General features: G+C 33.4%; 1 protein-coding gene across 1 annotated transcript; it reads left to right on the top strand.

The window, feature by feature from the left end:
* Nucleotides 1-69: 69 nt before the first annotated feature.
* On the top strand, nt 70-23,525 carry LOC113400608 (inositol-3-phosphate synthase). The gene is made up of 12 exons (XM_026640250.2): nt 70-430; nt 1,205-1,377; nt 1,753-1,865; nt 5,437-5,594; nt 14,169-14,302; nt 19,365-19,485; nt 19,973-20,123; nt 20,879-20,970; nt 22,305-22,413; nt 22,527-22,703; nt 23,069-23,244; nt 23,399-23,525. The coding sequence occupies exons 1-12, from the start codon at nt 311-313 to the stop codon at nt 23,495-23,497; spliced, it is 1,623 nt and encodes a 540-aa protein (XP_026496035.2). The 5' UTR covers nt 70-310; the 3' UTR covers nt 23,498-23,525.
* The last annotated feature ends 1,043 nt before the right edge of the window (nt 23,526-24,568 follow it).

Here is a 24,568-nt window from a genome sequence, read left to right as displayed (position 1 = left end):
CTTTTTCGTACGTGTGGTGTGAGATTATTCTGACTTCCGTCATCCACCTATCGCATTCGCATTTTGCAAATAATAAATTACAAATTGCATTAGTCTGTGGTTGGCTGTCGCGAGAATTTACGTGTGTTCAGGTTCAGGAATTCAGGTTTTGAATTTGAAACAACGAAAGGTTTGCGGCTAAAGGTTTCGTTGATATAATATAATAGAAAACATTAATACTTAGTAGTACCCGTTTGTCATATTAATAAAGAAAACAAAACTTTAAAAGAAATAAAAATAAGTAATATAAACTATATTTTAAAAATCCAAAATGAGTACAACCTCAAACTTAATTGTTTCATCGCCACACGTGAAATATACTGACGATTACATATTTTCTGAATACGAATATAACGAAACATTAGTAACAAAAAAGGATAATGAAATTGTGGTAAGTAAAATGTTGTAATATTTGTATTAAAATGCGCCGGCTATTGATTGATTGATATTCCTGGAAACTCATGGAATTGTCTCGATGGTTGAAGCTTAATCATTTATTATCATAAAATAATAGAAAAGTACATAAATAACTAAAAATTAAATGAATGAACAACAAAATTATACACAATTTTCTCAATATTCGAATTAAATTCTTATTAGAATTTTAATTAAGTATATTCTAATAGTTTGTCAGTCTACTTGTATATAATCTTACTGGATTTTTATAAAGTAATAGATATAAATAAGGCGGTAGTATTGATAGTAACATCACAGTAATTTACAAGTGTTTAATACATTTTATTTATAGAATACGTAGGGTGACTAATAAATGAGCCACCTGATGGTGAATGGTCACCACCACCAAGACACATTGTCCCTGGTATGAGCCAGAATATTTGGTTGTGATTTTTGTGTTCTAGCCACTGGTCTATTAAGATGATTTATTTTTAACTTACATAGTTATTTCATTATTTTTTGATACAACATTCAACATACAACATTAATGGCCTGTAAATTTCATGCTGAGCTAAAGCCACCTCTCCTTTTGAGGAGAAGGTTTGGAGCATGTTTTTGATAACTAGCACAGAATTAAGCTTCTATAAAATATTTCATATAGTCAATATAAGATACATCAATTATATGAAGTATTGTAATCATTTTCCTTTAATTTTATATCAGTTAAAAAATGGTAAATATATTTTGGTAACTTTTTCTATTTCCACAGGCCAAACCATACAACACATCGCTATCAATCCGTACTGGTCGGAAAATAGGAAAAGTGGGAGTGATGCTAGTGGGCTGGGGGGGTAACAATGGTTCAACATTCACAGCAGCTGTTCTGGCTAACAAACACCAGCTCACGTGGAACACTAAGAATGGTCAAATGGATTCCAATTGGTAAGTATTGAATAAACTAACATGACAGCTGCTAAAGGAAAATTTTATTTTATCTTTTTACTGGCCGCAAAGCGAGTTCAATGCCACAACTGCTTCAGCCATGGACTGTTTTATATGGACACAATGTGGGTCGTTGGTGGTGCTTCTGATTGTAACACCATGTGGTTACAGCCTTATGTTTCTTTTCATTGAACCAAATGATTTGTGTACACAACATTTTACATTATTTTTTTTCACTAATTTTTGTAAATTACATTCAAACGAATTGTATTATATAAGTGGTACAATAAAGTAAAAATAAACTATATGTATTGTATTGATTATTGTATTTTAAATAAGTTAAATTCTGTTAATCGCAGTACCGTTTTTGTTTAGGTTGGGTTCCATAACACAAGCATCGACGGTACGGCTCGGTATCGACGAGAAAGGACAGGATGTTTTCGTTACAATGTCTAAACTTCTGCCGATGGTACATCCGGATGATTTGGGTGAGTATTGTTAGAATAGCTTTGGGTGGATGTGTAGGTTATGACCTTGAATATGTGTTTTAAACGATTTCCGTCACACTAGCTATTCTCGACGGAGAGTCTAGTTTTCCAAAAACTCAACTCTCACTTTCATAATCCGATGGGATGTAAATCGAATACGAACGGAAACAGTTAGGTGTACGGAAGTAAAAATGCTGCCAATTTCTATATTTAGGGCTGTTACTGAGTAAAACCCGATAATGTTTTATTGGCTCGAAACGGAATTTAAACCCTTACATCAAAAGCCTTGAAAATTGCTAGTTACGTATCAATACTGTAGCTGTGTATTATCTATTCCTACAATAACAGGAGAAAAGTCAAATAAACAAAATATGACAGCAAATTGATGCGATATCATTGGTAGAGAGCTTGATTAATCTATGATATTCACTATAGATTTGTGAAAAAATGGCGTCGACGAAACAGTTATTGGTATTTTTGAAGTAAAATTAAAGTCGATATGAGTTGTTAAGTGTAATAGTATTGTATTATAAATTAATATATATTAATCATAGACCCTTAGTAATGCACAATATAGCTGAGTTATTAGCAAATCTTACCTCGATTGGAATAGGCTATAGTTTGTGACCATATTGAGGTTTAATGTAATGATAATTGTTGCGTATTTGCATCAAGCGTATTATAAGCTAATATCGTAACAGCGTTCATTGTTCTTAGAGGTAGTCGGTAGGTCGTAAGTTCCGGTCGCGGCTTTTTTTGGCAGTTTAAAGATATTTCGAGCTTTTTTTTTATTGCTTAAGTGGATAGCGATACTAATATCGATTGACATTGTTTTTGGTCACATTGAAATATAAATTGATTTAATCACTTCGAATGATTATGTGTTTGAAATTATGTGTAATTTATGGGCAATAAATGTTAAATGCTAGCGTATCACACACTTATTGGTTGATCAGTTTGTAAATCATTTCTATTATTTCAGTATTGCGATATTATGTGTTGGTCCTTTGGTGTGGTTCCAGCGTTATATACGAGTATATGTTAATCAGGGATGTTATGGATATGTAATTTCGGATCTGGAAATGGATACGGATGTATTAATATTATTTTACTGGTGTAAGATACGGATACGATACTATTTGTAGGCTATTATTTCGTATTGTTTATAATAATAAAGAAAAATTTTAGCCACTCTCTTTAAGTATAAAACTATGCAAAAATGATATCATCATATTTTTTTTCGTTTCGATAGTTTCGTTTGTCCATAACATCCTCGATACATCATACAAATATTTCTCATGTATTCGTAAAACAATTTTCAATTGACGAGCTTTAGTTATAAAAACTAAAAATTATTGTGGATAAAATATGGACTACTGGGCGGCAAATATTTTATAATTGAGACATTTATATGTAGGTATTAAGTAGTGAATTACTTTGCGCACAATTAGTGTTAATACTTCAAAAAAATTGTCATGAGGACTTGATAATTTCTGGGTGTGTAAGTTAATGTGCACTTCGCTTAATGTTAAGGAATGATTTCGTTCTTGTCTTGCCTCTACCCATAAATATTATCAATGAAATAATCATTCATATCATATAATGAATATGATAGATGATAAATTATTAAACGCTTCTTATATTAAATGAGCCCCATTGCGCAATATGTGCCCCCAGGGCTTTGAAACAAACACGACACAAAGGCCTGACCTAGCCTAACACAGACCACGTCAAACATATATTTAGTCTCTATGAATGTTATAATCCCGTTTTAAAGAAGACAAGTGGCCGGGTGCAAGTAGTGTTCTGAAGGTCTTCCCCCTCCCCCTAAATAATTTTAAGAGACCTAGGGCGTCTCACCAATATCGTTCAGGCGCTCCCCAACACGCGGCGCCTGATTTTTTTGTGTCTTACACCTTGGTTTAAGACGAGCCTGGAATGTTGTAATGGACCTAGGGGTCAAGTGCAGCAGTTCGTTCAGTCGTCGCAACCAATTAAATAATTAAAAACGAACACTTCTTGTTTATGTTTATGAACATGTGAGGATCCCATGTGTGTAGAGGCTCTTATGATTTTATTACGTGACTAGCTTCTGCCCGCGACTTCGTCCGCGTAGATTTCGGATTTGTGACAGGATTGCGTATCTCAAACGGAAATCAAAATAACCCATAAAGATACAAAATCTTTTTTTTTTTTAAATAAATAGAAGAAGATGCATTTTTTAAACTTTGCGAAAATTATGAAAACTTTATAACACTATACAGATCATGGATGTACCGAAAATTTATTTCTTTACATATAATTAAGGAGTAAATCGACCGAATCTGTAGGTGTACATTGAATATTTTTTGTATAACTTTGGTGTTTATATACCGATTTCTATGATTATTTTTTATGGAATAGTTAATACTGTTAACTTTTTTAATTAGGGATGACTGAGAGTGTTATAAACGTAGGAGTAGACACACATAATCAGAAAGCTTCGAACTGCTAAGCTATCGGGAGTTACACGTGTTATTGTGAGTCAACCATAAAAGATATACATATGCATTATGCTGTCGTGGGAAATTTTTTATATAATTTTAAGGAGAACATTTCCGTCATACATGATTTCTGTTTAGCTTTAACCATTAAGGTTGTACACGCGACGGAAGCTTAAAAAATGGAGTAACTTCTCCCGTTTTCCCAACATTTCCCTTCATTGCTCTGCTCCTATTGATTGTAGCGTGATGAAAGGTATACTATAACCAGCTCAGGAGTATGAAAAATAATTGTACCAAGTTTCGTTAAAATCCGTCGAGTAGTTTTTGTTTCTATAACGGTTGTACAGACATACAGACAGAGAGACAGACAAAAATTTTACTGATCGCATTTTTGCTATCAGTATCGATCCCTAATCACCCCCTGATAGTTATTTTGGAAATATATTTCATGTACAGAATTGCCCTCTCTACAGATTTATTATAAGTATAGATTATGAAACAAGGTGACCGTATGTGAAACAAAAGTGTTTATATCACAAAGCCCCTGACCTATTAGCCACTGTCCTGATTCCGTCGCGCAGGTATCGAATACGCGCAAATAGCAAATGGAACGCGGGTAAAATCGATGCCGGTTAATCGGAACTATGACTTGAATGCATTAATTTTTTTTTTGCAATTTGCAAACAAACACCATTCGTTGAACGTGATATATCTCAACATCTAAACTATATCTAGATCTGATTTATATTCCTCACACACTATCATTCTTATAACTTATATTATTTTTGCGTTTGAAACTGATTGACATCGTCCACTGGAGCAATGTGGTGCAATAAGCTCCACGTGTCTTCCTGCAGTGGTATATTTACAGGTCGTTACATTTTATATTGAGTTTAATGAGGAAAGGCTATCTATAGGCTGTATAAATTCACCCTTCGACCTTATGGAGCGGCGGAACAGTACTCATAACCCAATACGGCAAACTCACTGGTATTTATTTTATGAGATGCACTTGGTTATTTAACGTCAATTTTTATTGAATATTAAGTTACGTAGTTTGATCATTAATTTGAAATGTATCTCAATAGTGATCGACGGATGGGACATCAGCCCATTGAATCTCGCAGACGCAATGGTCCGCGCCAAGGTCATCGACTACGACCTCCAGCAGAAGCTTCGCAAGGAAATGGCGACGATGCGTCCTCGTCCCGCGATATACGACCCCGACTTCATTGCAGCGAACCAGGTCAGTACGAACTTTGTAATTAAAAATTTAAAGTCAAAAGATATGTTTATTCGAATAGACTATCAAGAAGGTTTGAATCGTCATTTTACATTACTATATTATATCTGAAGCGTGTTAGTTTTCGGTTACGAACGTAGATTTCACTGAGATGTATCGGCAAATAACAACGGTAGGAGTTTTTAATCAATCATACGTATCTAAAATACTAAAAACGAGCAGCTACATATGACATCGCACATTTCAAGTAGCAAGTTACAATAGCATTAAGCAACAATAACATTATATCACTCGGCAAATAGGTTGGTACCATCTGACAGCCAACTCTAGCACCGTGCGCGCTCATTGGTCAAATCAAATAGCGCGCGCTTTCTGTTACACGCTTCCGTCCCTTTTCACGAAATCACTCCCACAGATTGCGGGAAGCGAGATGAAAGATGTTACTCATCACAATAGTCGTAAACAATTTAATTTATGAATTGTTTTACTCAAAGGGTTTATAATTATACAGTTTTATGCGAATTGATATGATTTATTTGTAAATATTTATTTAATGTATTTCTGTAATTTATTGATTGGTTCAATGTAAGAAAGCGATAACAGGATGAAAGGTTATAACTCACTGGTTTGTAGGACATTAATTCTTCTTCCACTTAAAGTGATTGGTTGAAGTATTGATCTATTCACTCAAGGAGGCACGCAACGCTAGATTCATTAATTAATAAAATAATCTTAACAAATATAATCAATTTTGTTTTTTGCTGTCTTTACTCTTTGTCGCCTCGTGCGTATTGAACATCTTGTCAGCATAAGCGTCACTCATAACAATGCGCACCGATAATAATTTAACGTGGAATAGATGTATAGATTATTTAACTAAAATCATCCCAGAAAATGTAAAAAATTATTCAAATGCAAAGTACAAAAAAAATCGGTTAGGAACATTTGTAAAACTAATGTGTTTTTAAATTATAACACACCTCGGCATTAAAATAATCATCTCCAAGCCGTTTTAAATAGAAAAAAGAACGATATAAAAAAAAAAAATGAAAGTCTCGTTGAGTTTTTGTCACAGGTTCTTCTTGGCTTATTTTGTATATTAGTGTAGTAATAGCTTCTGATTTTGTCCTACACATTAAGAACATCGTGTCCGTATTAAGTTCTTTCTTTGTTTTATATTTTCAATTATTAGTAGGATTGGTACTCAAATTACGTGACCTTAATTATAGGTTATTTAATAAACATTTCTTATAGAATTTTTTAATTATGTTTGACTATAAACTCGTACTCTTCCATTCCGTTTGCCTTATTGTTTGCTGTAAAGCAGTTTACTAAATGGTCTGATAGACTCCTGTATTACCATTGTATGAGATACTAGTTGTTATTAGCTCGCTTTACATTTAAAAGTATAATATAATTTAATCAAAAGTATCGTTTGTTCTTACCCACGTAGCCGACTTGTATTCTAAATCATTGGAGTCCAGTCCATAAAAAGCTTTGTATGCATGATTAAGTAACAATCATCAAAATGAACAAACATATATGCGATTTAGTTTATTTATATAGGAATCCTTTACCTTTTTATCTCTATTTTTTACCTATTTTTTTTTTTTATTTTGCAACAGATAACTAAAATCACTTTTACATATCCTTTAAAACTAACGTTATTAGTTTAACAACTAATATAAGTGATATCAAATCAAAAAATATAAATCAATATTATGGATATATTACTGATTTATCGACTGCAACATTTATCAAACGGCAACAAATATTTGATTACCACAATTGCTATGCTCTAACCGTAATAGCCCCTTTGAATTACAATTGCCAAAGGATCTGCAAAGGATGTCTTCATGTTTGGGTGACGTTGGCGTGTTGGCAAAGGATATCTTCATGTTGTTTGGGTGACGAAAAGTCTTCATAATTTCTCATCCGTTGCTATATTGGATCTGTTGCCAATAATTCTAGATAAACGCTTACGTATTTCAAATAAGAGTTGATGACGTTTGGTTTTGGCACATCCTATTGAAATCTGCGTGTGATCGCCAATTATTGTATTTTATATCGAACATTGTTTCTTTGTATTTCTATTTATAATTGAGAAATCATTTTTTTATAAACTAAATTGTAAATGATCGTACCTAAAGCAAGACACTAGAGATGTTGTATAATTGCATGTATGTATTTACCCACACCTTTGGTTGTGGGTAAATACATTTTGCAATAACAGTTTATAATTTTGACGTTCGTACGTCTTTTTGGAAGTAGGAAAAGCAAAAAGAAAATACCAACAATCTCATTTATGTATCACTACTGTAATTAGACATTACTGTTGTCAGCATATCAAGATTTATTTTTGGGTAAACGGGTTTCAAATTTGTAAATAAAAACGAGGATTTTAACTTAGAAAACGGGATTTAATAAAAAAGGTTTTTTATTTTAGCTTCAAAATAGGTTTTTGTTTTATAGAAAGTCATTAAAAATTTTAATAAAAATGCATCCTTGTTATTTTCCATATATTTGAGCATCGTCAAATAAGTCAAAAATTTTGGTCTAAAAATGGGGACAGTTCTCCCAAACGCGGCACGTTGGGGCACTATACTAATTATTATCCATATATTTGCAATTGCAAAGTGAAATATATTCCTTGTACCTGTACTTACTCATCGTAACATACATAATATATATTGGTAGGATTATCGTTATATGATAAAACAATCGGTGTAGTTAGATTTTATCAATAGGAATATAATTGTTAATTTTATTTTTTTAATTTCAAGCGCTTGGTAATATTATATACTGCAAATCTCTAAGTCTTAAAATGGGCTATTCATTGAAATATATGTAAAAAATAGAAATATTGCTTCTATATACAAAAAAAAAAAAAAAATAACAGTATTTCCTGTAACCATGAAGTAGAACGCTAGGCGGATTAACCTTGATTCGAGTCTAAGAGTATGCCTTTTGTACTAAATATGTGTATCTATATTTAAAAAAAGTGCAACACTTTAAGTTAAAAAATATAATAACTTAGTAACAGTCGTCCGCAATACATTGTATCAAAACCAACAAATTCCGTTTAAATCTGAACGCGATAAACGCGTGTAAATTGCTATGTCCTACGTCAGTGCAACGTGCTCTGTTACAGCGTACCCGACATTATTCACACTGAACTGGCACAAATACGATTTTCGTATCTAATGTTCGAGGAATAAGAAACATAATCCCATTACGAAGTTTCGCATCAATTTTAGTCCTTAGTTGAACTGCTACGGCACGTTTCAGAACATGAACTAGAGAGAGCCTTGAAATGTCTAAGGCCTCATTAAACTTTGACAAAGTTGAGAGTTATTGTATAATCAAATTGTTTTACTTATTCGTTTCTTGTGAAATTTTGAAATCGTGATTGGTAATTTGGTTATTTTCCATCTCGTTAACGTCGTTTTATTATTTCCTTTATATTTTTTAATTAGTCGGTTGAAGATTTGTAATGTTCAGTGGGTTGCTGTTGGTTTGGTTTGATGTTTGTGAGGTCTTAATCTAAGATTCAAATTCGACAAAGCACTCGTGAGTTCTTACGAGCTCGATTTGGGCTTCATTATTATCTACTCCTTCTCTAGTAGAAATAAGTTTTTCAGCTTCGCCCGCGTGTAGGGGGGAGCCCCCCCTCAGTTGGGTCGGTGTTTTCGTAGATTTTAGATATAAAAATGTAATCTACGTCTTTGCTTGGTGTTCAAGTTTGCTTCATAATAAATTTCATCAAATTCGGTTCAGTGGTTTAGCCGTGAAAGCGTAACAGATAGATAGACCGACAGGATTCGTTTCGATTTAATATTATTATATTGTAAGGAGTTTTCATGCATCTGTAAGGAGTTTTCATGCATCTGTAAGGAGTTTTCATGCATCTGTAAGGAGTTTTCATGCATCTGTAAGGAGTTTTCATGCATCGTCATTAACCACCCGACGAAAACTAACTCGGAAGTAACGCGCCATTTGCTTGTCATCGGTGGTATGGTACCGACGATGGTCACAATCAGTGTTGGTCGTGATTAAGGTCACGTAAGCCATTTTGATTTTACCTGATGTTATTTTATTACTGAAGTTTGCAGTATTTGTTTGTGATATTCTTTTGTGTTACCTCGCTTCTGTTTGCTAAAAAATATATAAAATGTGTTGGAAGAAATTCTGTACAGTGTACGTATCTAACAGCCCTCAGTGGGTTTGGGTAGTAACAAAATGACTTCGAATTAAATTACATGCAAATATTTGATTTATTTTGTATAAATAATGTTATTACTTTTGAATATGTAATACACTTTTTTATGTCGTTAACGTGTTTTGATAATAATAAAAAATAGCAAATGGAAGCGGAACAGTTGCGTAAACGCTGTCGTGTAACGTTACGGGTGTATTAAATACCTATACTGTAATGCCCGCTGCAGATGTTAAATCATTCATGTCCACTAGGCGTTGATCGTATACGGAGCGTTTTGCATAAACCAGCAACCGACCCGTTTTTCTTGATCATGAAATATTCATACGTTATAATGTATATGAATGGCTCATGGAAAACAGAATATGAGATCTGATGGCAAAACAGTCATCATGATGAACTTGGAATTCGCTTGTATCGTTAATAGCGCAATGGTTTACGGGTTAGCGATGTTAAAACTCGCAGGTTCGATCTTGACCCTTGTTGGTTTTTGTTGTACCCACTCCGAGCACAAGCTTTAGGATTAATTGAAGGGGTCAATGGGAATATTAGTAATTCCTAAAATGCGACATTGCTGCAATTATTTAAAAAAAAAGCAGCAATGTCTATGATCGCTTATCATCTTAATGGGTTATATAGGTATTATAATTTTTATTTACTTTTTTATTAATAACTGTGTCGATAAATAAAATTTGTAAATGATTAAATCGCCTGTCCCTTTGAATAAAGTTTCGACAGATTTGTTTATTACTTTGAGAAATATTAATTTCAATGTTACAATTCTAACAGGGGAATTCTTTTTTTTTATTTTTATTTCCCCGTGCTAAAAGAGCGGTGGTATAGGTTTAACGTTTTGTATCTGTGTGATTGTCTGTGGTGGGTTTTGATTTTGTTTTTTTTGTTAGAAATGTGTTTTGATCAAGAATGTTATACGCTTAAAAAAATTAGTTCAGCTGTTTGAAGGTAATGTTTTCGAGTTGTTCTTTATATTAATATATCAGCATTTTGAATCTAAGAGAGATTCAAAATTTAGCATCCTGTGACGTCAATGTTATAACAATGATATGGTTCCTAAGATGATGATCTGAAATCAGCAAGATACCTAACTTCTCAGCAATTTGCAGTACTGGTATAGTATTTGAGTTCATTGGAATGATCTTTACGGGTTTTTTGTGTCAAATTTTACAACGTTTAAAGTTAATATAACTGAATATATACATAGTTGCTATTAGCTGATCAGCTTGTAGAAGAACAAAATATGCATTCGAATCTTTTTTACGAATACAATACGAAATCGATTTGCAATTATTTCGTATAATTTACTTTTTTTTTTGAAAATTGCTACATTTCATTGATGATTTTTATCACTTAAATGATTGTTAAAGTTGGTTCAATATCGTGTCACAAAGGACTTGTTTAACTATGGTCAATCGTTCATCGCTGATGTGAGTGTATGTTTACAAAGTTATACGTTGTGATGTTTTACAAACATGTACATATTGTGTCATTAGAACATCGTTCGATCTTTAATAGTTTTAAAACATCACGTTTGTTTTGCACCTTCCAGTGGTTTTTTGAAATACAACGATGCAGTGTGTGTAAGAGTAATTTATATCAAACACCAGCCTCCGCACACGACTGTGGAGGGGGGGGGGGGGGGTGTTAGGTAGCCTTTGTGTTATTTCGGGGTATAAGCTATTTCTATTCCGATAATAACTTCGCTGATATACAAAATGATTTTTTTTTAAGATAGCAATCTTAAAAATTATAATTAATACCAATTTTTATTGTGATGAAACTTTGCTCAGATGTTCTCCGTACGGTCAAGGATTCTTGGCCTGTTTTCTTTTATTTGTAAGTTAATCCTTCAATATAAACTAAAGATGTTCCGACTAGTCTGCGACTATGCGGTAAAGCTGACTATCCGACCGCATTACGAACTAAATTCTCATTTCAATGGTTACACTTGGCTTTACGTGAATCATTTCTCCATTGTCCTATATACTATCATTTAACCCTCCTCGAGGGGTGAATTTAAAGTGTCCTTCCCCGGAACTATCTCCATACCATATTTCATCACAATCGTTTCAGCCGTATATGTGTGGACAGATAACAGATAAAAGTTCCTATCGTATTTATAATATTATTACAATAAAAAACTGAGAATTATTTTGTCTTGGTATGAACTTTTTGCTAAGATATAAGATTGATTTATATTATCAGTTTCGTAGAAACGTTAATTTATTAATGAAATAAATTGGAATACATTTTATGGCATCGGAATAGATTGTACTTAATTTTCCTGTTGTTCATCGTTTGTGGTTTTCTTGTAGCGTTTGTTTTCAGTTCGAATATTAAACGTTGTCAAGTCATTAGTTCTTATTATTAACTTTTTTTTAATTGTAGTGTAGTATTAATTTATTAAAAAGTCTTTGGTGAATGAATATGTTTTTATTGACATCGTATCTAATTATTATATTCGAAGGAATGGAATAAAATGAAAAAATACAAATAAAAATGGGTTCATAATTGACGGAAGCGAACGACCTCCGTTTGTGATTAATCACAAAAAAAATACAATGAAATTGAATACTTCCTTCGTTTTTTGAAGTCGGTTAATATATATAAAGGAGAATAAGTTGTTATATATTAAATAGCGAGACGTTGAAAGATATCGAACTTGATATCCATTCTATTCTAAAATGATGTTAGCGCCATTAATGACGTTATAATATGAGTATACTTTGCTTTTAATTTAAATTATAAAAAAAAATAAACTTGTAGCAACAAGAGTCACATTTCGTTTAATTTGCTTTTAGATAATTAAATCTTCGATCAGCATGAGTTGTCCATCGCGGTTTTGTAGAAGTAAAATTTCCATTCAAAATTTCCCCCATTTAAGTTGATATTTCCAATAACAATTTCTTAGTGAGCGTCTATACCGCGTTAGTTGTAACTATGCCAAATTTCAAGTCAATCGGACATATAGTTTCAGAGATCTTGTGATGAGTCAGTCGGTCAGTGGTTTTTCGCTGATATACATACACGTAGATCATACGTATATGAAGTCGAAAGCTTAATTAAGACTTAATAATTAATTCAATACCTCATTCAAAGGCTTTAGCTAAACAGGACATAATGTATGTATTTATGACATTATTGCACATAAACACAAGCACATCATAGGACAGGATACATAGTAGGGTACCCCGAGGAGAAAGGCAGCTGGGTAGATCTCGTGTTGCCGTACGCCCTAGCGAGGAATTGTTTTTGGAGTCCAATTCTACTAAGCTGTAACGATTCCGATACGTTTTCGATTCTATTCCGATCCAACTTCTTTTGTTTTTCACAACAAATATTCTCAACTAATTGGGGACCTTTGTTCCCGATCCTGTTTCGATCCCATTTCGATTGAACCGCAACTACAACGTTATGTAATTAGCATAGGAAAACGGCTAAAAGGCAAGGATTATGTTTCGAATCAATTGCGATAAAATGACATTTTGTTAGTAGAATTTTCCCTAAAGGATTCCACTGCGTGAAAATAACAAACATAGTAGGGTATGCGTTCAAAGCGTGCGACTGCTCTTCGCTACAGCGATCTTTTCCAGACAAACTTTTATAGCAGAAACTAAACAATAAAAATTAAAAAAGAAACGGTATTGCAAGTTATAACTAAACAAAAAGAAAATAACTGAGCAACTAATTTATTTATAGGAAATAGATTAATCCGCGCGGAAGAGAAGCAGAAGGGATTGATTTTACAAAATTAATTACATTATGTAGACGAACATAATAGTAAGGATTATTTTGTTAATTATTAATCTTCAGATTAGTATTATAGGACTATAGGACTTAGATAATATACGGAACAATGATTTAAACTGTTTACAGCCTTATTTTATCTGTAAATGTTTATGATGTAGATATTTAAACTAGGATTGGTCTAATCGCTACAAACGTCTATTTTAAAATTTGTATAGTAAGATGAAAAAAAAGAAAAAGTAAAGTAACGGCTTGTATATGTTCGACTAAGGCCTTCTTTCCCTATGACGAAACGCATTGGTGCTTATTCCACAATTCTCCAATGCTATTGGTGGTTACACATCTGGCAGAATTTCACCTCCTTCAGATCCTCACGATAATTTCCTTCGCCGCCGATCACGAGGTATTATAAACACAAATTGGGGATATTTAAATGCAGTGGTGGCTGAACCCGCAATCATCGGTTTAGATTCGGTTAAGAATCTTCCAAAGTGGTTGTTAACCCCATCTTAAGTGCAAAATATTTCAACTTGACCATCACCGGCGAAGATTAAGAGGGGCTCTCCTGATTGTTTTTATTTTTGTATGTATTACAGGCGGATCGCGCAGTCAACCTCATCAAGGGAACTAGATATGAGCAGTATCTTCAAATCCGAGCTGACATCAAGGACTTGCGAGACAAGAATAAGTTGGACAGGGTCATTGTGCTTTGGACGGCCAACACTGAAAGGTAATTATTTATATATTTTTATAATATTTTTGTGTTACCGATATAAAGGTTAATTGTAGACGTTCAGAATGGATTAGTAACAAAGCCATCGTGGAAAGAATGGAAACTGGTGTTGATCGCACTGTCGCCTTACTTCTTACTAGGATGGTCTATTTATATTATTGCAAGGTTAATTGTTTATGTGTATTGTGTAAATTGGATTATATGTTTTTAAAACGTATATATTCAAATTAGTATGGTCTGTGGTTGTAATGTTTTTTTTTTGCTGACCACTACCGAAGAAGCGAAGACTGTTTTTTGTGAGCTTAGTACCTTTCGAATTGTTCAATTTTCATTCTTCTTTTATAATAAATAGAAAAAATATGAACGAAGTTTATTGATATTTATGTGGGTATTATATATATACAAGTTAAGCGAAGAAAAGCTTCAAGGAGTTTTATGGCTAAAGTCAATTCTATTTTGAAAATTTTTCACTTTGATTTTGGAAAAAGAAACATGTTTTACTGTAGATCGGATTAATCGGTCAAAAAATAAAAAATATGAAAATATAAGTGCCCAAAGAAATGATTAGAAAATTGAATGAATAATATTTTCTAATTTTCACGCACTGACTTTACTGAAGCGAATCGAATCTATACACAAATTATAAATGAAAAAGTAACTCTATCTGTTATTATCTATATATCCGATTTTGATGAAATTTTGTATGAAGATAATTTAAGTCCCGTGGCTTTTTTGTTCACCCTTGGTTGTACAATGGGGTTCGCGTGTAAATCCGCAGGTTGAGCTAGTTGTTTAATAAAACGCTATAATGTTCTACGATTATACAAACTGCAATCAGCATCACATCATATTCTAATTTTCCGCTACCTAACGTCTCCAATGACATTGAACTTGCAACCGTGTTACATTAACACAGTATCGTATTACAATGATCATACGACCACAGATTATTCAACTTTGAGCCATGAAACAATGCAATAGAATTCATTTTTCTATACACTCGAATCTATTTTTTTCTTTCTATAGGTTAATGTACCGTGTAGTTACAGTTCAACAAATCTATGTAATAATTTTTACCCTTTTAATTTTTCATGAAGCGATTTACGAACGTGTTCAAATGATTTCAAACTTTTTTTTACGTTTTTTGCACAAATTATTTTTATTTAGTGAAATATATTGTATCAGTAAAAAAATAATAATGTTTTCCTCGAAAGGTAGATCTAAAATCAGAATCCGTTTATTTAAGACAAGCAAGACTTCCGCGAATAATCACATTTAGGATTTTGCTCTACTTAAATTATATTTTATATTTGTCATGAGATTTATTTATAATATATTTTTTGTTTGATGAATCTTTTTTTTATATAATATAACCCTTTTGTTCTTTTCTTATAATATAATTTTAACTTAATTATTACTTAAGTTGTAAGTTGAATAGATTTTTCTTTTTTTGATTCCTAATTTTGTAGTAGTAGTTTTTTTTGTTTCTTTTGTTTTTACACGAAGAGTTAGCCTGTAACTGTTACTTTGATGTTTTTATATAATTAAATACTATGTATATTACGTTGACTTCCTAAACATATAAATATATATATAGCAATAAGGGTTGATTTTTTAATCTCCTTTTAAAATATATATTTGAACTAATTTGTGTGTTTTGACGTTTTCTATCTATTGTGCAACTTCGGCTCAATATATCGAATAGCACCGAGATGTTGAATTTGATTATGATATTTTTTTTTATTTTTTTTTATTTTCATTTTTGGATTTAGATATTGAAATAATATTCTACGTCTAATATTGAATACTGTTTACTTTCATAATTTTATTATCCTGGCCGATGATAAAACAACACCTTGATTTTGGAAAAAGAAACATTTAATACTGTAAATCGGATTACCTCGGTTAAAAAAATTTATATAGATGAAAATATAAGTGCCCAAAGAAATGATTATAAAATAGAATGAATAATATTTTCTAATTTTTTAATTTTGTTTCGTTTTGAACAGCCCTATCGATGTTGCTATTAGTTTTCGAGGTTAACTATTAATAGGTTTTTACCTACACGCATGCAAGATTATACGATACGGTGTAGCTTTTGTTATTGTCGTGTAATTTATATGACGTTTTGTTGCATATGTAATCATATAATTAATTTATTTTATTACACACAGACGCACGTAATAGTTCAACAGAATACTACATTGCTTCCAAAAACATTTATGTTACAGGCACAGATTAACTTTAATTTGAAATAGTATATTAATTAATACTCGTAAACTAAACACGCAAACTTCTGGTTAATGACATATCGTGTTATACATACCAAACGTTCTTTGATCATGTTTCGTGCGACGGCCACATGTAGCCAACGGAGGCGCCGATTACGCAGGAGATAGTCGTGGTAGTAATATTTAACAATCTTACATAATACATTTCTTTCTTAAATACTAAATTTTAATATTTGACACCAGTATCGCCAAGATTGTCTTGCTTCCCAGCATAGGCCTCCCCTAAAGCTTGGCACAAAGTACGAACTTGTGTCTTTCTTCTCCGTGTAAAACCTGCTATTGTTTTTATGCCGTCTACCTTGTCCCGTTGTCCGTTGCTTACTTTTGTAATGTCTTGGATGCTATTAAGTTATATCCTTGGTATATATTTTTGTTTCGTAGTAGTAGTAGGGCACAAAAGTTGGCGCAAGTACGGATTCTATATCTTTTAATTAAATGGGACTGATAATTTAATGGGACTGAAAAAATATACCAGGAGTGTATTCAGATTCAGGAATAAGATTGTAAACCAATTTTAAATTTGCTGTTGAGAGTTTCTTGACGAAAGAATACTAGGTGCCCCTTATTGGCCCAACTTTGGATATAAATCAAAGTTGGATCCAATCTGTAATCAAATTGGCTAGCCTCTATTATAAACTTGGTAATACTTATTTAAATAATATGTGTTAATAGTTGTTGGGCTGTAATGTACTAACTAGTGCCATGGTAATTTATTATAAATTAGTCTGTCTGTATTCTTTAAAACCTATATAGAGAGCCCAGTTTATTATCAAGTCAGTTTAAGATAAAAAATATCCCAGCGCTAGAACGGCTATCCCCTTTAGCGTGTTCACTACGGGCTCAGAGTATTAACAAATGTCTGATGGAGAATATCAATTCCCGGGAGTGCGTTCCCGTTTCCTGCTTTGTTAATACGTCATAAATGATTTTCATTGAACTAATTATTTTTGAATAATTTTTTGTACTACCGGTAATTTTCGGCAACGCACCTGCAAGCCCCCCGGTGTTGCAGATGTCCATGGGCGGTGGTAGTCACTTTCCATCAGGTGAGCTTCGTGCTCGTTTGCCACCTCTAATATAAAAAAAAAAAAAAAATGTATTAGCTTAGGTTGGTAAATTGTAATGTTACGCTCGTTCCATCTGCCGCTTGCATCATAATCTGATATTATAAAACTGTTCATGTTTACATATGAAGGAGTAACATTTGCAATTTACTTTGCGGTCATTGAAGTTTGCATTGAAACGAACGAAATTGAGACAAGGGAAGTCGCGGATAAATTTCAATCTGAAGATATAGTTATACTTGAATGCCCTTCAAAGGCCATTGAGAAGTGCATACAGTGTAAATATAATCATAGCGATTATCGCACGCTCGGCTGTAGAGGCGCGCCCATGAGCTTGCAACTGTGCGAATTTATTGCGTAGTTTACGTATATAACTATACCATAGCACATTATTATATGTGCATGAATTTATATGTACAATAATATGTATTTAGGTATACGTATTAATTATATAATATATCGTATGCTTAAGTTCTTTTGTTACTAAAGTTAGTTGTAACAATGCTCGGTTTTTACTGCTTTATTATTAAATAGAACTTCCCTTAAAGACAACTTACTGAAAAGGCCGCCTTTGTATAGTTTCTAATTTATCGGTTTTTCTTTTATATATATATATATATATATATATATATATATATACATATATAATATATTTTTTGCATTAAAGACTAAATAAATAAAATACTGCTGTCCGTTACGCTTTCAACCATGCTTGATGAAATTTTGTTGAAGCAAGTTTGGACATTAAGGACGGACTTCTTGTACCTAAAACTTACGACACGCCCATTACGTTATTAAATATGAACGTAAAATAGAATTAATAATAGCGTTGTCCCTTCTGTATTGTGCTACTAACTCTTTGACTGTAGTAAATAACTTGCTCTTTCATATGCGGAATCGAAAGAAATCGCAAATATAGATGTCACGACAAATTAGCAGAAATAAAGTCACCGTTATCATATTATCGAGTCTTTTATTGTTTATTGGGGATATATTCATTTAATGAGATCTTTTGAAAAACATTATAAGGGCAATTTAATAAGTTTTTGTTATAAATAAATATAATACTAAATCATTATGTACCTTGTTTAAGTTCTCTTAACAGCCCTTTTCGATTGTAATGTAACAAGATTTAATTGAATATATGTATGTTGTATATATACAAACGGCTCAGAATATAGCTTCTACCAAAACAAATCGGCATCTTGAATTTGAATCCGCATGTTGCAAGCTTCGAGTAACAGGCGACTTTTACTTATTATTTGCTTTAAGCTGTCTAAAAGTGACTATCACGTAGGTATTGAATATGTGTAGCTATTGAGGTGGTAAATTGCATAATAGACGGATGACGTAAGCTTATGACAAAAGTGACGTCACGGTGACCATTCTTAACAGAGATTAGTCAGGTCTGCAGGTAATATAGTATGGACTAGGATACGACGATGGAATTCGATATGGCAATCCGACGTGGACTTAACGACTTTAGGTGCAAGGCCAATTCTATTACGTATGTTTCGAGGCCCAGCAACAATTCTTGACAGAACTAAAACAAACCTAGTTTGTTTTCCTGGCCCGACCCGATTAAAGCTCGCAGGAGACTTATGAGTTAGGTTAGCTAGCTATTATAGTCACTAAAACGGTCAGCCGTGCGTTGATTTGGTTGATTTTTTATTGATACAATTAAATAAATGTTTAAATTAATAGGTTCTGCGAAGTTACCAAAGGAGTTCATGACACATCCGAAAATTTGGAGCGCGCACTCCGCCATAACAATCTCGAGATATCGCCGTCGACGATATTCGCACTGGCTGCCATCGACGAAGGGGTGAGTTAAAAACATTTAAAGCCCGGTAATTTCACATTGCTGGGAAAATGTTTCCGATCTATATTAAGGTATTCTGTAAGATGAAACTCGTGAAATGACAAAATTTCGATGAGAAAACAGAAACAAGTTTTCTAAAGATGTTTGCTCTCACCGCCAAGTACGAGATGTTATTAAACTAAGTAAAATATAGACTCCATAATACTTTTCTGAATTTTAACTCGCAATCCAGGTTTAAATTCACGTTTCCAGTAAAATAATAAAAGCTAAATATTTTATCTCTAAAGAAAGAAACAGTTGAAACGAAAAAGTGCAATAATATTCTCTCCGCCTGATATAGTTGTAACTTAAAATAAGTTTTAATTGAATTATTTGTCTGTCTGTCTTTTGATTTTATTTATATACATTTACAATTATTGACTTTGTCGGTGAGGTATGTACGTGAAACATATGAAATTATTGTATGTATTAAAGTTTGAGTAAATTCCAGTGTTGCTACATCAATGGTTCGCCGCAAAACACGATAGTCGATGGTGTTGTCGAGCGAGCCGAAAAAATGGGCGTGTTTGTAGCCGGAGATGACTTCAAGTCTGGTCAGACTAAACTGAAGTCTGTTCTCGTTGAGTTCTTGGTTTCGGCGGGTGAGTACAGTGCCGTTAGGGAAAGGTTGCCTTTTAATAGACCACGTTGTGCAGGAATGACAGACAGAGACACAGATAAAAAATATTAAGGCTTAAAAGAGAAAACCATATTTGTAGTGATAGCCACTATATATGAAATTTAATAACATTATTTTATATTGAATATGTTCCAATTTGTCACTCCATGCAAGTGTCAAGCTCGTCCTCGAAGTGGGGAGGGGACGGCCCGAGGGATCGTGATCGGATTTGCGATTTTATATCACTGGACGGTATATCAATGTATGCCTTAGTTATTTAGTTGAACTTTGTCACTGTATTAATTTGTATGATTTGTATCAGATAGATACTGTGTAGCGAAGATTTCTGGCTAAACTAATAGGAAATTTTAACGCACAAAAATGTCAGGATTTTAATGTGAATTTATATCAAAGGATATGCCGAATAATTGTATTTGCAGAAATATATATATTAAAGGCGAATTTGCAGTAACATACGAAAATATATACTAAATCTACTTTAAATTTTCTGAGTGCGAACCGATACCGAAAAATCATCTTTAAATATCTATTTAACTTTTAAATATTTAAATATAATAATAATTCGATTTTTAAACTTAATATGTAAGACAATAACAAAGTTTGTATATATTTAACCAAACAAACTGCCACGTTAAGGGAGTACCTTGGAAACTGACTAAATAGACCAGTTCCTAAATTACTTTTAATATGTGTGTAAAAATTTGTCCCCGCGAACAGGTCTGAAGCCAGTGTCGATCGTGAGCTACAACCATCTCGGTAATAACGACGGCAAGAACCTCTCCGCCCCGAGACAGTTTCGCTCCAAGGAGGTAACCAAAAGGAGTTTTTAATAGTTCCGAGTAATGATTGTTTTTATGTTGCAGGCCCATAGTGCATAAAGTGTACCCAAGTTCCCATGGTTCGTAGCGCGTTGGTTGTGTATGGAATGACTAGTATTTCTTACATCACCAATGTCTATGGGCGTTGGTGACCTGACCGTCGAGTGACTCTCATTAGTGCCACTGAAATTTCAAAAATACGGTATCACTAATTTTATTGTTTTATCAATAAAATGTTGCCATTACTTTTTTTTAATCTTTCTATATTATACGATTTTTTTTTGTATTTATTTTTATTATATTAGTCATTCAGTTAATTTACATGTAGCGATCAACTTATTTTTTATTATAGTGACTTTTGTATACTATTCGTAACTTTTCTTTCGCTGAAAACGATGATAAAAAGCTTTTACGATAAATTGATTTGTCTTACCTCACTAGTTATACATTAGGGGTCTCTATATGTCTCGTTTCTATGTTATTGAAGGTTAGCGAGATTGATATATGTTTGGTTTGATTAAACTTAATAATATTAATAATAATAATGTTTATTACATCAATAACCAACACAGTGCAATAACATCACAAAGGTTGACTTCTTCTTTTGTCGCTCTTCATTAAAGCACTCATAGTTTAATTCAAAGTTATAAGATGAAACAAGCTAAGAATTACAAAAATACTAATGAAAATAGGTAATGGTAGTAACGCGCGCGCGTGTTTGTGTGTCTCTCTCTCTGTGTGTGTTTTTGTGTATGTATTTGAGTGTGTGTGTGTGTGTGAGTGTAAGTACGTATGTAACTTAGCTAACTGTATAGATATCCAATTCAATATACAAAAGATGATAAAGTAATAATTCAGTATCTTCATAATTCAAACTTTTAAGCCAAGCAATTATTTTCGCTTTAAATTCATGCAGAGTTAAAGGGTGTGTTTGTAGGAGTTTGAGTCATTGCATTTATTACACAAGTGCGTTGCAAGATGTTGTAACTGTGATTGAGCAAATTTTGTTTGTCTCTGTATTTTCTTAGCAACACTAGTATTTGTTCGCTTATTCATATTTTTGGGTTGTAATCTAATTTTGTGTGTTTTTTTTAATATTACATGTAATACGAAAAGCTTTCTAATAAATATACTTAAATAATATAAATGCAAAAGTTAGTTAATTTGTAACGATTTGACGAGTTAACTACTCGACTATAATTGTTAAATTTTGAATATTGACATTGTCAGGGGTACAGAAAAGGTCCCATCGAACGCGACCCATGTCCCGTTATCGTAGAAATAGAAAATAAATAATAAATAACACATGTTGTCTCTGGCTTCAGATATCGAAGAGCAACGTGGTGGACGACATGGTGGCCTCCAACTCGGAGCTGTACGCGCCCGGGGAGAAGCCCGACCACGTGGTCGTCATTAAGTACGTGCCCTATGTCGGTCAGTATTCGAACATTGTTATTTCTTTTTAGAATTAATGTATTTACTTTTTTATAAAAATTGAATTAGTATTTAAATCGTTTACGATACGATGTTGCGACGTTTCGACGCAGGAGACTCCAAGCGTGCCATGGACGAGTACACGTCGGAGATCCTGCTGCACGGCACCAACACGCTCGTGGTGCACAACACGTGCGAGGACTCCCTGCTGGCCGTGCCGCTCATACTCGACCTCGTCGTGCTCACCGACCTCTTTTGCAGGGTCTTCTACCGCAAGAACGAATCCGAAGGTACGTTACAGATACAAAAAGTGGGCGGTGGTGGTTCATGGGTATCGATTTGAGTCCTCTTTTTGTTACTGGTATTCGTTTCGAATGTAACACCTAAAGATAAAAGATACATAGTCTCTGAAGTCGGCAAATCACTGGTCATCGTGTCAGAGATATCTACAATCGGTACGGTTCCTGCGACGTAACTATGGCACTATCGACACGTGGAATCGGGGCCGGATTTAAAGTTTTCGAGGCCCCGGGGCCACGGAGGGGTGGGGGCCTAGTCATTTTTTTTCAAATTAATGTCTGTCAGGAAGGTTCGGCAACGACTAGTGCACCCTGCACGAGAACTCGGACAGAGATTAATCAGCACCGCCCCGCAGAGTGGAGCCCGATGCACGGCGTGCTGGCGGCGCTGGGCTACCTGCTGAAGGCGCCGCTGGTGCCGCGCGGCGCGCCCGTGGACCACGCGCTCGGCGTGCAGCGCGCCGCGCTCGCCGACCTGCTGCGCGCCTGCCTCGCGCTGCCGCCCGCGCACCGCATGCGCCTCGAGCACAAGGTGCCTCCGGATCTAAGCTTACTTCCACTCGGTCGATTCGAGTTCGAGGTTGCTCATTTGTCTTTAGTCCTCCTGCCGGTGGAGTAGCCCGTCCGACCGATACGCGCTCACTGTTGGGTGAAGCTACGAGTACTAACGATACATCCCGTTCCAGATTCCGTTTCTGATGTCGGATCTGCGCTCGGGCGTCATGTTCGAGTCCTCGCCGCCTCCCAAGAGACAGAAGTTAACTCAAGAAAATGGCGATAAGTAATATGTAACAGAATATTTCAATATACATATATATATATATATATATATATGACAGCCTTGGATTCTAGAAGATAATATTTATGTGTTTTTATCTCAGAGTTATTTTTATCGTTTCTTAGTTATGCGAAGCACAAACGATTGGACGCTTCGGAAGCGTGACATTTTCACACAAATATTATATTTTTTACAGTATTCAATATGATACTTTGTATTCTTTTAAGTTGTGATTTTCGTATAAGCTGTCTGTTTTAAAAAGAAGAAATAAAAGAAATAGAAATTTACCGATAACTGTATTATGATTTAAGTTTATTTAGTTTCATGATTCAAATAAATTGTAAAAACAAGATATTTTAATCATACATAGAAGTATTTTAGTTAATATTTGTTGTTTGTTTCGGCTGTGTATTAGTGATTTATAATTTCGAATAGAAAACATTATAATTTAGTTTAGTTTCCAGCGTAGTATTCGCTTACATTCCTATTTTGTCAAAAAAAATAAAAAAAAAATAGAATCATTTTGTTTTCATTTACATAGAACAAAATAGTCTGTGAAGGAAAGTTCATTCGTTGTATGTATGTGTATATTATATTCTAGAACTTTTCGAAAACTTTCTAGAAGTTATATATTATATATTTTTCCTATTATAAATGAACGCTAATAAAACAGATTTTATATTTTGATGTCTTTACAAATAAATTATAAAAAGAAAAATGTTATATTTCATCACTTGCAAAATATTTTACATTTCATCATTTGGAACCCCTATCAAGAGAATATTTGTGCTTGTATTAGGGATATAAGAATGTTTTTAATTGTAACAGGGAAATGGATTAACAATATTGAAAAATTAAAATATTGTTAAATAAAAGCCTAAATGTAAAATCCATGTTCCAAGTATCAATCTTATAAAATTTTCTTACTTTCTGTTTAGATTGTTCAGAAATCTTTATTTACTGCCAATATTTTTATAGAAAATTTATAAACATAACATTATATTTATACACTATTAAAGTTATAAAAACTTAATATATTCTTTGCGGATCTTTATTACTAAGTCAAGCCTGTATGGTG

Source organism: Vanessa tameamea, chromosome 17, assembly GCF_037043105.1.
Source record: "Vanessa tameamea isolate UH-Manoa-2023 chromosome 17, ilVanTame1 primary haplotype, whole genome shotgun sequence".
NCBI classification, from domain to species: domain Eukaryota; kingdom Metazoa; phylum Arthropoda; class Insecta; order Lepidoptera; family Nymphalidae; genus Vanessa; species Vanessa tameamea.
This window is presented reverse-complemented; position numbering and strand designations above follow the sequence as displayed.

Excerpts from the sequence above, each read along its gene's own strand:
- LOC113400608 (XM_026640250.2), top strand. The coding sequence starts at position 311 with ATGAGTACAACCTCAAACTTAATTGTTTCATCGCCACACGTGAAATAT. Across the intron at positions 1,866-5,436 it reads GGTACATCCGGATGATTTGG|TGATCGACGGATGGGACATC; the intron begins GTGAGTATTGTT and ends GTATCTCAATAG. Across the intron at positions 5,595-14,168 it reads ACTTCATTGCAGCGAACCAG|GCGGATCGCGCAGTCAACCT; the intron begins GTCAGTACGAAC and ends TATGTATTACAG.